At 38.3% G+C, this 12346-nt stretch overlaps 1 protein-coding gene across 1 annotated transcript in view; it reads left to right on the plus strand.

The window, feature by feature from the left end:
* Positions 1-10274, plus strand: part of Atad2b (ATPase family AAA domain containing 2B) — a 133603-nt gene extending 123329 nt beyond the window's left edge. Inside the window, 1 exon segment of the mRNA XM_075983967.1 lies at positions 6922-10274. Coding sequence (XP_075840082.1) covers positions 6922-6963 — 42 coding nt within the window. The 3' untranslated portion in view covers positions 6964-10274.
* Positions 10275-12346: the final 2072 nt, after the last annotated feature.

The raw sequence follows: 12346 nt of genomic DNA on the forward strand, positions 1-12346 counted from the left end.
TCTGCGGCTATTCAGCTTGCCCTTACACACCTATGACCACCTGTAAACTGAGGCTGCTCGTTCATTTCCAGCTGCTCAGACCTGAACAATCACACAGAAACTATATTAATTACAATACTGTTTGGCCAATGACTCTAGTGTATGCCTAACTAGCTCTTACATCTTAAATTAACCCATTTCTATCAATCTGTGTATTGCCAAGAGGCTGTGGCCTACCAGTGAGGTTTATAAGGTTCCAGCTTGTCCTTCTTTCAGCAGCTACATAGGGTCTCCCTGACTCCGCCTACTTTATATCTCTGAATTTGTGCCTGGCTTTACTCAGCCATTGGCTGAAACAGCTTCTTTAATAACAAATGGTAATAAAACATATGCATAGCATACAGAGGGGAATCCCACATCAAACAATGATCAAGAAAAGAGGGCACTGCTCTCTACATCAAACAATAATCAAGAAAATGCCCCACAGACATACTTGTCACAGTCCAGTCTGATGGAGGCAGTCCCTCATTCTAGGTTCTCTCTCTCTCCAGGTGACTGTAGTTCGTGCCGAGTTAACCAAACTAATCAACACAATTGACCCCTTTCAGCTTAACAGAAAAGCATATACTATGCTTTTTCTTGTCCCCAAGATCTCAATGTTAATATCACATATAAAACACAGCATAACTAAAATTTCAACAAAGTCCAAGTTCTCTTTAAAAAAAAGTCTCGGGGGCTGAAGAGATGGCTCAATGGTTAAGAGCATTGCCTGCTCTTCCAAAGGTCCTGAGTTCAATTCCCAGCAACCACATGGTGGCTCACAACCATCTGTAATGGCGTCTGGTGTCCTCTTCTGGCCTGCAGGCATACACACAGACAGAATATTGTATACATAATAAATAAATAAATATTAAAAAAATTTGAAGTCTCTTAGCTGTTGACTTCTGTAAGATTCAAACTCTAGGGTACAGTTACAACCAGATCAAAGGAAACCAAAATCCAGGGTATGTAGCTCAGTGACCAACATCTGGGGCACATGATCTTCTGGGCTCCAAAGACTTGGGTAGTCCACCTCTGCAGTTCTTGCCATCTGAGACATACACTGCTTTGGTACTATACTTGGTGACCATCCCACAATCCTGGCATCTCCAATTTAATTAAGGCTGCACCTTCACTGTTGGTCCCTTCTGGACTTTCATAATGCCAAGCCTCAATGATTTCTACCTTTCAGTCCTAGAACTTTCATGCCACCAAAAACCAGTAATGTGGGAGACTGCTAATGTTAACAAATTCAGCTGTCATTTTGAGGTGCTACCTGGGCCTGTGACTCTGGACCACAGCTTCCATGTGCTAATCCTGAAGAAGACTTCTCCTCAGTGATGTTGGTCTCTTATCTGACCCTTCAGTCTCAGCTAATTATTCGTACCATCAATCGTCCCAGTAAAGGGTTTACCTCAGTTGTTCTGCTTTCCTGCTAATCACATCTGATTCTTCAGCCCCAGCTGACCAGAAACCACACATTATTAATTCATATATCACAAAGATGCCCCCATGGAGTCCTTCAGGGACTCTCAAACTTTCCTCTGAAAATTTTAAGCTAGGCCTTCACTACCTACATTTTTGTCAGCATTCTTCTGAGCTCTCACATCAACAGCTCAGTAAGCTCTTGAGTATTTAATGACTTTTCTAGCCCAAAGCTCTAAAACCAACCACAATCCTCCCAAAAACATGGTCAGGTCTCATAGCAATGTCTTACTCCCTGTACCAACTTCAGTTCTAGTCTGCTTCTCTGTTGCTTCAATAAAACGCTTACCAAAAGCACCTTGGAGGAGAAAGGGGTTTATTTGGCTTTCAGGTTGTAGTTTACCATTGAGGAAATCCAAGGTGAGAACTTGAAGCAGAAAGCACAGAGGAGCACTGCTTACTGGTTTGCTTCAATGACTTACTCAGCCTTTCCCCCTTTTTTAAGATTAATTTATTCCTACTTTTTGTGTATGGGTGCTTTCCCTGCGTGAATGTTAAGTGTATCATGTGTGTGCAGTGTCCACAGGCCAAAAGAAAACATTGAATCCATCCCCTAGAATCATCTGGAGTTACAGATGATTGTGAGCCATCAGAGAGGTGCTAGGACCTGAGCCCAGGACCTCTGAAAAAGCAGCAAGTACCTTTAAGTGCTGAGCCACCTCTCTACTAATTCAGCTTTTTTTTTTATACAACCCAGGGCCATCTGCCCATGGGTAGCATCTACTCCTGGGTCCCACATCAATCATTCAAGAAAATGCCCCTACAGACATGCCCATAAGACAGTTCCTCAACGCAGATTTTTTTCTTCCTAGGTATGTCTAGGTTTGTGTCAGGCTGGCAAAAATAGCCAGCACAATGTAGAAAAACTGAAAGTGCTTCCTTTAAGATCAGAAACAAGATAAAGATGTCTGTTTTATTGCACTTATGCAAAAGATTACTAGAAATTTTAGCAAGTACAATTAGACAAGAAGAACTGAAAGACAAATAAGAAGGTGAAGTTATTCCTATATACTAATGATATGATTCTTAGTCTGTTCTATTGCTGTGAAGAGACATCTTGACCACAGCAACTCTTAGGAAGGAGAACATTTAATTGGGGCTTGCTTACAGTTCAGAGGCTTGGTGTATCATCATGGCAGGGAACATAGTGGCAGGCACTGCAGAATTGGTGTTGGAGAAGCAGCTGAAAGCTACACCCTGATCTACAGACAGGAAAAACTGAGCCTAGCTTGGACTTTGGAAACCTCAAAGCCCACCCCCAGTGACACACTTCCTCCCAGAAGACCACTCCCTCCAACAAGGCCACACCTCCTAATTCTTCTAATCCTTTCAAAGAGTTTCACTCCCTGGTGACTAAGCATTCAAATATGAGCCTATGGGGGCAATTCTTATTCAAAGTACCACAGGTTCTATACATAGAAATACGTAACAGCGACATCAAAAGACTCTTTGAATTTAACTGTGTAGAAAGGTTTAAAGACTATACCAGGACTGTTATATGAACTGTTGGATGCATGATTCAGTAAAGCAGCAGAATACAGAAATCCAATTAGTAGCTTTTTTTATAGACAATTAATGAATTTGCAAAAAGTAACCATGTTGGATAGAGAGACTAGGAGTAAACTTAAAGAAGTGGAAGTCTTCCATCATGAGAATTACAAAATGCCAATAAGACAAATTGCAAGACCCTCTATGTTCATGGATTTGAATTATTAATATTGTTAAGATATTTATACTACTCAAAATAATATGCTGAAAAAAATAATATGCTGATTCAATAAAATCCCTACCAAAATACCAGTGACATTACTCATAGAACTAGGAAAAATAGTGATAAAATTCACATAGATGCACAAAAGAACTTAAACTGCCCAGTCGCGAACAAAAAAGAACAAAAGTATAGACAACACAATAGTGATTTTACAGCTCTTTTCAAAGAAGTGTAAAAATATCCTTTTAAGAAAAAGCAGTCTCTCTAACAAATGCTTCAGGGAATACTGGATACCCACATGTAGCCAACCGAAGCCTAAAGCCTTAACAATCAACCTACCTAAAAACCTCAAAACAAGTCATACAACGTAATGTAAGATCTCTGAGTGCTAAAGTATAGAGGAATCATTTTAAGATACTGGTGCAGGCGATGGTTTTTTGGATAGGACTCCAAAAACACAGGAAACAAAAGCAGAAATTGACAATTAAGGTTACATCAAATGAAAAAGCCTTCTACACACACAGCAAAGGGGAAAAAAAACAACATCAACAGAGTAACATTACCAATCAAAAAGTAACCGAGTTGAAGTAATATTGGCACATGATCTGAATAGACACTAACTAAGAAACAGATAGATTTCAATAAATATGCAAAAGAATGTTCAATATCATAAGTCATTAGGCAATTATAAGTCAAAACAAATGAGTTACCAATTCAGTTAAAATAGTAGTTTTTAAGATAGAAAAAATAATACAAATGCTAGCAGTGGTGTGGAGAAAATGGACCTTTAAACACTGTTGGTGGAAATGTAAGCTAGCCACTCTGGGAAATAATACAGATGTTTCTGGATAAAACGAAGAATAGAATAACCATATGATTGTTATATCACTTTTCTGGGTATAAATGAAACCAGAATATAGAAAAGAGACTCTTGTGGGACTGGAGAGTTGGCTTAGTGGTTAAGACTGCCCTTCCAGAGGACCTGAGTTCAATTTTCTCCACCCACATGGCAGTTTACAACTGTCTGTAACTCCAAGATCTCACATACGTATTTGCAAAACCACAATGCACATAAAATAAAAATAAATAAATTACATATGTAATAAAAGAAGCAAGTCAGGTGGTGGCGGCGCATGCCTTTAATCTCAGCATTTGGGAGGCAGAGGCAGGTGGATCCTTGTGAGATCCATGTATTTCTCTCTGAGTGGTCTCCTTATTTCCTGTCTTCTCTGGGGTTGTGGGCTATAGGCTGCTTATCCTTTGCTTTGTGTCTAATATCCACTTAAGAGTGAGTAGATATTAGACGAACATAGCTTGTTTGTCTTTCTGTGTCTGAGTTACCTCTCAGGATGGTTTTTAGAAATGCTTTCAAAAGATGTTGTAACTATAGTTCAGTAGCCCTCTACAGACTCTTCAACTCATGATATATGTATATATGGAAATATCACAGTGAATCATGCTAACTGTATAAATAATATGTGCTAGTTACAATTAAATAAAATTTAAAACTTAAAACCACTAGAAGATAAGTTCACATTTTTAAAAATCAATAAGACAAAAATATATGCATACACACACACACACACACACACACAAGCAGAAACATATTCCAAAACATGCTGCACTTGATAAAACACAACCAAACACAATGTGCTTTCTTTGTTTGGATTCTAGACTAGTGAAATTCTATCACATTTTAATTTTATTTTTTGTTGTTCTGTTTTTGTTTTGAGATAGGGTATTAGGTGTAGCCTTGCCTGGCCTGTAATTCTCAATTATTTCATAACTATATTTTATGAGTTTTATCTTTTTCAAAGCTATATAAGTTATACAATATATAGAAGCTTCCAGAAATGAGAAAAGAAAAAATACTGCCACCCCCTGCCATCTAGAGGGTCTTTTAAGTGAGATTTATTGGGAATTAAACTACCAAGGCCATCTGAGGGAGGCAGAAAGAAGGGCAAAATGGTGGAAAAGCAAGCAGATTTTAAAATAGTCAGCAGTGTGGTGAGCTGAGCTAATACAGGTTGTCCGGATTGATCCAGACCTAGATGCCCTTGCTAGAGGTAGTTAACCTTTGGGGAAGGTTAAAGGAGATTCCCGGAGGATTAAGGATGGTTTCTGGCGCACAGAAACCATTTAGATCTGCTTTTCCAGGAAACAGAAACCTTTAGGCTTGTGTACCTGGCAACAACCCTTCTGTTTACCTGGCCAGAGTCCTTCTGTTTAGGGCAGTGTCACTTCACTTCTCTTTTGGGGGAAGAGGGGCTTTGGACCTGACGACCTGACAGTCATTTGGAATGTCTTCCAATGTTTTACAATACCTAACTTTCCATAATACTTATTATTAATGTGTGAGTATGTTTTTAAAATTTTGATCATATTGTATATTTTGCTTTATAATTTGATTTTCTTTCCCAGCAGTAAATCATAAGCCATTGAGTAGGTGATTTTAATTGATCACATAGAATAACTGATTAATCAGATAATAATCTGTTTAATATTGATACAGATCAGATTTTGTTAGAACTGTATGAAGGTAGAAAAGATACATTTGGTGTTTGTCTATCCTAATGTAGTACAGTTTACAGGGGTATGTGTGTATGTATTTTTTTTCCAGACAGAGTTTTTCCATGTTGTAGACCAAGCTGGCCTCTAACTCAGAGAGATTCATCTGTCTCTGCCTTCCGATTTCTGGGATTAAAGGCATGCACCACCACCACTGAGCATGTTTTTTTTTTTTAATTCTACAACTTTTTCAAAGAAATTTGAATGAACTGCATATTCCTCTGAGTGGGATTTGGAATCTTTATACTCTAGAGGCCTACTCTAAGGCATGGGAGGGTTGGTAGAATGAACAGTGTATGTTGCTGATGGTGGTGAGCAGCTCCCTTAGCCCTTTTCCCTGATCATCTGGGATAGAATGGAAGGAGGGATGTGGGAATAAGGTACAGCCTCATTTTGTCATAAACTTTCCTGAAATGAACACATGCTGTTGGTTTTAGTAGTCAGTAAGGTGTATTGAGTAAGAGAGGTACAGATGCTGACCCGAGCTTGCTTGAGTCCCTCTTCTGACTTTGGGTGTGGTGGTAGACTCCTGCAGTCACAGGGCTCTGGAGGCCCAGACTGTAAGGATTGTAAATTAGACCTCTGCCTGGGCTACATAAATAATTCTTATCCAGCCAAGGCTATCTACCGCAGCCTCTCTCTCAAACAATACAACAAAATGAAATTCTGATCTTGCCACTTAGTGGCCACCAGATTATTTTCTTCTGTGCCTCCCTCAGGTTTGTTTGTTTGTTTGTTTGTTTTTTAAATGGGCCTTATAATAAATATTTTCAACGATTTCGAAATCATTGTAGGAATTAAGTTATATATATGTATGTACACTTCATATGGGCATGAATATATATCTTATATACCTATTTATTTACTTATATAAATATATATCTGGAATATATTTCTTAGTGCAGTATTTGGCATCGTAAATTATTGAATGATGCTATCTTTACCATCCCTGTTGCCAAAGAATAAAATAAGCAGTACTTAGAATTGTCTAGGGCAGATGGTTTTACAGCAGAGTTGTAAAAATATTCAAATTTGAACTTGTATCTCAAATTCTTTACTAAAAGCTTAATGTGAGCCTTTTGTGGTGAGAAATTCCTTTGTCTCCCATAGTGGATAACAGTTACTTCTTTCTCTTCCAGGAGATGGAAAGAACGGTTCATATGTTTGAGACATTCCTATGAACTTGTGAGATGAGTGGTTTCTCCTCTCCAATCTGCTCCTGCCGAGCGGTCTTCTGAGCCATTCTCTTTCAGATTGCACCAATCCTGCGCAGAGTCTTGGTGTAAAGTGCTCGCTCACTCATTCTTTCTCTGTTGAATTTGGTGCTATTGTCTCAGGTACCTGAAACCAACCAGCCTACAAGAACCAAACAAAACTTCAGAAACATGTTGTATTTTCCACAAATAAAAAATACAACCCCACAGCTTGGAGATTCTGGTGCTACGGAAACTGCTTTCGCTCTGCCCCTCTCTTCTGCCCTCTTGGAGAGTCTCTTAGGGAGCAGACCAGCATACCAGAGGGAACTGGATGGGGCAGTTCTAATTGTGCTGAATTGTTGGAAATCGTGGGCGACCTGCTTTTTCTTTTTCTTTTCCTCTTTTCTATCTCTGATCATACCCCATCCCCTCACCCCCAAGTAATGGACTAAGACCTGTTTTAGAATTGGCTATGGTGTATTCTGGTGGACAACTGAAGAAACTAGGTGAAATTAGGTTAGGCTCTTTAGAACTGCCTTTAATGTGCCTTTTTATTCATTTGAGAAAGATGAGGCTTACTGGATGGGCTCATTTGTAGCAAATTAATTAGAATGTTTTATTTGGTTACAACCTTGAAAATAAGTTTTGATACTCAGTGTCATTAAGAGACAACAGTATTCTGTATTAAATGCCTGTCTTGTTCTCAAAACAATCAAGATACTCAGTAATCCACGTGATATGCTAGTTTGTCCTCTTTCCTGTGGTGTGTTTCCAGTTAAAAAACACACACTAAAACAGCAGCAAATGATAAACAGTCCACAAAACCCCATGTACTTCTCCATATTGCTGACAATGATGACCAGAAAATAAATAGTTGGTGGCCATTCTTCTGTCAGATGCAATTTAATAGTTATTCATGTTTGAGTTACCAGAGAAAAGTGGTTTTCATGTATAGTCAATTGTTATTGCTTTGTTTTAAAGCCAGGACTTGCCAAATGGACAGAAAAGAGGAATTTGTTTGAAACTCTTTAAAACTCATTTTCTGTATAATTACAAGTGAGCTCTGGTATGTCCTTGAATAACAGTGTTAACATTTAACCCTGTCCCATGCTTACATCTTCACAATGCTTCAGTTTGATTGGAATCATTTTGGATCTTGTTGAGTGATTTCTGTGGATTGTGCTTATGAAAATAATTATGGGTTGTTAATTTTACAAAACTTTCTGAGAATTTGGAGACACAGTCTAGGCAGTTGCAAAGAGGCAAAGGGAATGCAGTGACATTTTTTTATGAGATAATTTTTAAACAAAGTACAGAAAATTTTGCTGACAAATTGGCTTGCTATATTCCTTTATTATAGCCGTTAGCTGCAGGTGTGTCTTTCCAATATATGCAACACATATTTGGGTTTTAATTAAGGCACATGGTCGAGGACTACTGCAGAGATACTGAGCTACCTCAGCTTTTGTTTTTAGTTACCAACAGTGTTTACAGGGTCCTGTAACACTTTGCCACCGTTTACACGCTGAAGCTAAGGTACCTGTCTCCTTGTCTCTGGCTGTGGTGGTGTGCAGAGAGCTCGCGCTGGCCTCAGCTACTGCAGTAATCCCAAGTGCTTTTGCATTTACCTTCATGTTCACCGTCTTCTAGCTTGATTTTTTTTTCAATGATCCTTGTTTTCTTTATACCTGGTCTGAGGTTTTCATGACATTTAGTTAGTCATGTAATTCAAGATGCTACCATGTAGACACACTGTATTTTTAAGGTGGGCAAGTGTGATTAACGATGAACCATTTTAAAGGGGAGGTGATTTGAAACCTCTAATTTGATTATTGGGAGGATTTTCATGCTTTATTTAGTATTTATTACCATCATACCAGTGCAAACTATTTTACTGTCTAATACATTAGCATTTTGTATTTTGATGGAAATTGTTACAGAATTTAAAGATTTGATGAAATAAGATGTAGCAGATTTTTTGTAGCGAGTTTCTGGTAAAAGGGTTTTTGCAAGTCTCAGGTTCTTGCTGTGCTATTTTCTTCTTTAGTATTTATTCCAGTTTCTCTACTTCAGAAGCATTCTGTTCAAGTAACAGCAGCACTTGTGAACGGAGGAAAACCGCACATGTTCTAAGGTTTCCGAATCTTGCACGTGAATTAAGATTTTAGCCATCAGTGAGTTTGACAAAGGAAATTTATTTATTTAAGCATTAAAAATGCTATCAAAAGATCACGTCTTATTTTATGTTTACCCTTGATATAGATGGAGAAATCAGAGGAAAACTCAGTATAGGAACTGCCACTTTGAACAGTTTAGGTCTCAAAGACAAAGCCAGTCTCATGCCAAGGGGGGAGATGAGCAGAAATCGCACCAACTCTTCAGGCCCCTTTCCCCCCAAAGAGAAACATACTATACCAGTTTTACAGATATCTGGTGGTTCTATAAATAAAAGCAGCTTGTGAAATTATCCAAGTTGACGCAGTTTTGTTTACCTTTCTGTAAAGTTCTTAATTTTTGCTGTATAGCATTGGCAAAAATAATGTACAAATTGACCTCTGTTCTTACTTCCTATGTGAGCATTATATGTGATAAGCTCCTGTGTAAAACCTTGCTCTCAGATAAATAAATTATGTATACCAGCCCAGCCAAGCAAAAGTTCATGCTCAGCTGTGGGAACCCTGGGAGCTTCTTGAAGATGATGGAACTGCATTAGGTTTGAAACTGATGGCTGTGGAATAAATTGTGTTTTTGAGCTTGAATCTTACCTGTGATTAATTTTTTAATGTCCTTTCATGACTTGATTTTTCTCATATGCCAATGTATTTGTAGGTTTACTGGATTTTATTTTTAGGGAGTGGGGTGGTAATTTCTTATCTTCCCTTGTTTTGATTAAGTTGGTTCAGCTATGGTGCTAATCAGTAGGTTTCTTCAGTGTCAGGTCCCGTAGCTGAATGCCATTGCTGTTATAATTATTATTTGTAACCATTTTGGAAGCTTGAATTTGGGCTTGTACCTGCATCTTTTATATTTTGTACATTTGGTTGTTTAGACTTTGGGAGTCCTATTTGGTTTTGTTCATGTATGTCTACTTTGTAGATTAAGTAGACTTCAACTACAGTCTATTTTGGGTTTGTAGTTTAATTTAGAATTGTGTTAAATTGATGTTTTACATTTGACTTCATTTTACATTAGTTTGGAGTAAATTATTTAATTTTTGAATTCTGGAATTTGAACATTTACTGTAATTTGTAATATAACTGCTGTGAAATACTTGAATAAAGATGATAAGAAAAACACGTCTTTCTTTCGCGTGATTGCGAGTGCTGTTAGCTGCATCTGCAGGACTGCTTGTCTTTCTGAAGTGCCTAGTTCTACAAAGAGCGCATGTTGTGCTTAGTAAGTACCACCATCTTGTTATGTTTTCTTTAGATTTTAATTATGTCTCTGGATTTCTTAACTGAAAGGCTTTCTTCTTCCCGTTGAGAGAGTATAGTTTTAATTTAATTGTAAATTTTGTTGTCTAAACTACGTTGGACAGAAGCAAGTAGATTATTTCAAACATTTGTTTTTATATCTGAATGTTTACTTTTAAAAAAGACCTTTAAATTGCTTTTGGGGCACAATCAGACTTTGAGGACGTTGGAAATAAAGTTGGATTTTATTTATCCAGTTTTAGTTTCCATAGGGAACTACAGTAAAGGCATAGTTTAATCTTGATCTAATTATTTAATGCTCTATCTATAACTTTTAGACCTGAAGTGACCTTTGGGCTTTTTTTTTTTATCTAAATTCTCTCTCTTAGCCTGCAAGTATGTATGTGCTCGTTATATCTTGGGCACTGTGCTAGGTGGACTTGATTAACTGTAGTCTGGTGTGGGATAGGCAGGTGAAATGTTCGGTAGCCTCCACTCTGCTAAGGGAAACAGAAGACAAACACTGGTTAATGTCACTCTCTGTTCTTTTTAAGAACTGACCTTGGCATTATAGTTTGGTTGATTATCACGATAGGAATCTCACTCAGCATGCATTTGTTTTTGGAAATGATTTGGAGGGGTTTGGATATATACACTTGTTTTGTTCTCTTCCATCTTTACCCTTCTAAATTGGATTTCCTTCCAGCTGCCCAGTGAATTGTATGTTAGAACTCGGAGGGAACTGATGCTCTTGGAAACTTTCACAGCCATTGCCCTCTCTCCTTTTAAGAGTACAGTTATCTTCGGAATGCTTGGGAGTGATGGAGTCAGGCTTCCTCCTGCTTTTGACTTAATAGCAACTATTGATGTCAGATTAGTGCCCACTATTTTCCTCACAGTGCTTTTATCCCAAAAGCATGTCATGTCTTTGAAGGGTCACTTGGAGGTGTTAATATGGCAGGCCCCAAAGACTGCACATCCAATGGAATTTGAGTCATCAGGTTTGTGTGACAAGCACTTACCTGCTGAGCCATCTAGCTGACCATCCTGGTTTTCTTCCTCTAAGTAGGATTCTGTTACTGTCTGGAACTCCTTCAGATGAGGCAATTGACTGACAGAAGTAGTAAAATTTCCAGTAAGGAAATCCTATAGTAGCCAAACCTTCGTTCCTTGTGCACGTAAAGCTACAAAACAGAACACGAAGGAAAGAGGGACTAGAGCAGTGATTTTTTTTTTTAACCTTTGGGTTGCAACCCCTTTGGGACCAAGCAACCTTTTCATGGGGGTTGCCTAAGACCATTGGAAAACACAGATATTTACATACAATTCATAACAGCAAAATTGCAATTATGATTGGGGCCACCACATGAGGAACTGTATGAGAGGGTCACAGCATTAGGAAGGTTGAGAACCACTGGACTAGAGAAAAATGTAGCTAGAGCAGAAGATAAAAAGGCACGTTTTCCTTGTGTTGCTGATATGCTTTATGACTTGAAGAGATGATCTGAACCTAAGTCTTGGTTAAACTAACCATTGTAAGCTGAGACCACACTTTAGTTTCCCGGCTACCTAGACCCGAATAATCACACAAAAACTATATTGATTGCAACACTGGCCAATGTCTTAGTTGAGGCACTGCTGGAGGAGAAAAAAAAATCACTCTTTGCAATTTTGAACGTTTTCTTACCGATGGGTATGGTGTCTTAACAGTATCTTGAAAATCCAAGTATAGAAAAGAGGTGTGTGAGGGGAACATTCCATGGAGAGGATTGTGAAGTGCAGAAGCCATGTGTAGCGGTAGTGTGCACCTATAATTTGAAACTTGGGAAGCAGAAGCAAGATCAGGAGTTCAAGGCCATTCTTGGCTTCAAAGTATATTTGAATTTAACCCGAGCTACATGACACACTGCCTCAAACAAAACAAAGGCAAAAGGCACAGGAACAGGCAAATGTTA

The sequence above is a fragment of the Microtus pennsylvanicus genome, chromosome 8, assembly GCF_037038515.1.
Source record: "Microtus pennsylvanicus isolate mMicPen1 chromosome 8, mMicPen1.hap1, whole genome shotgun sequence".
Lineage (NCBI taxonomy): Eukaryota > Metazoa > Chordata > Mammalia > Rodentia > Cricetidae > Microtus > Microtus pennsylvanicus.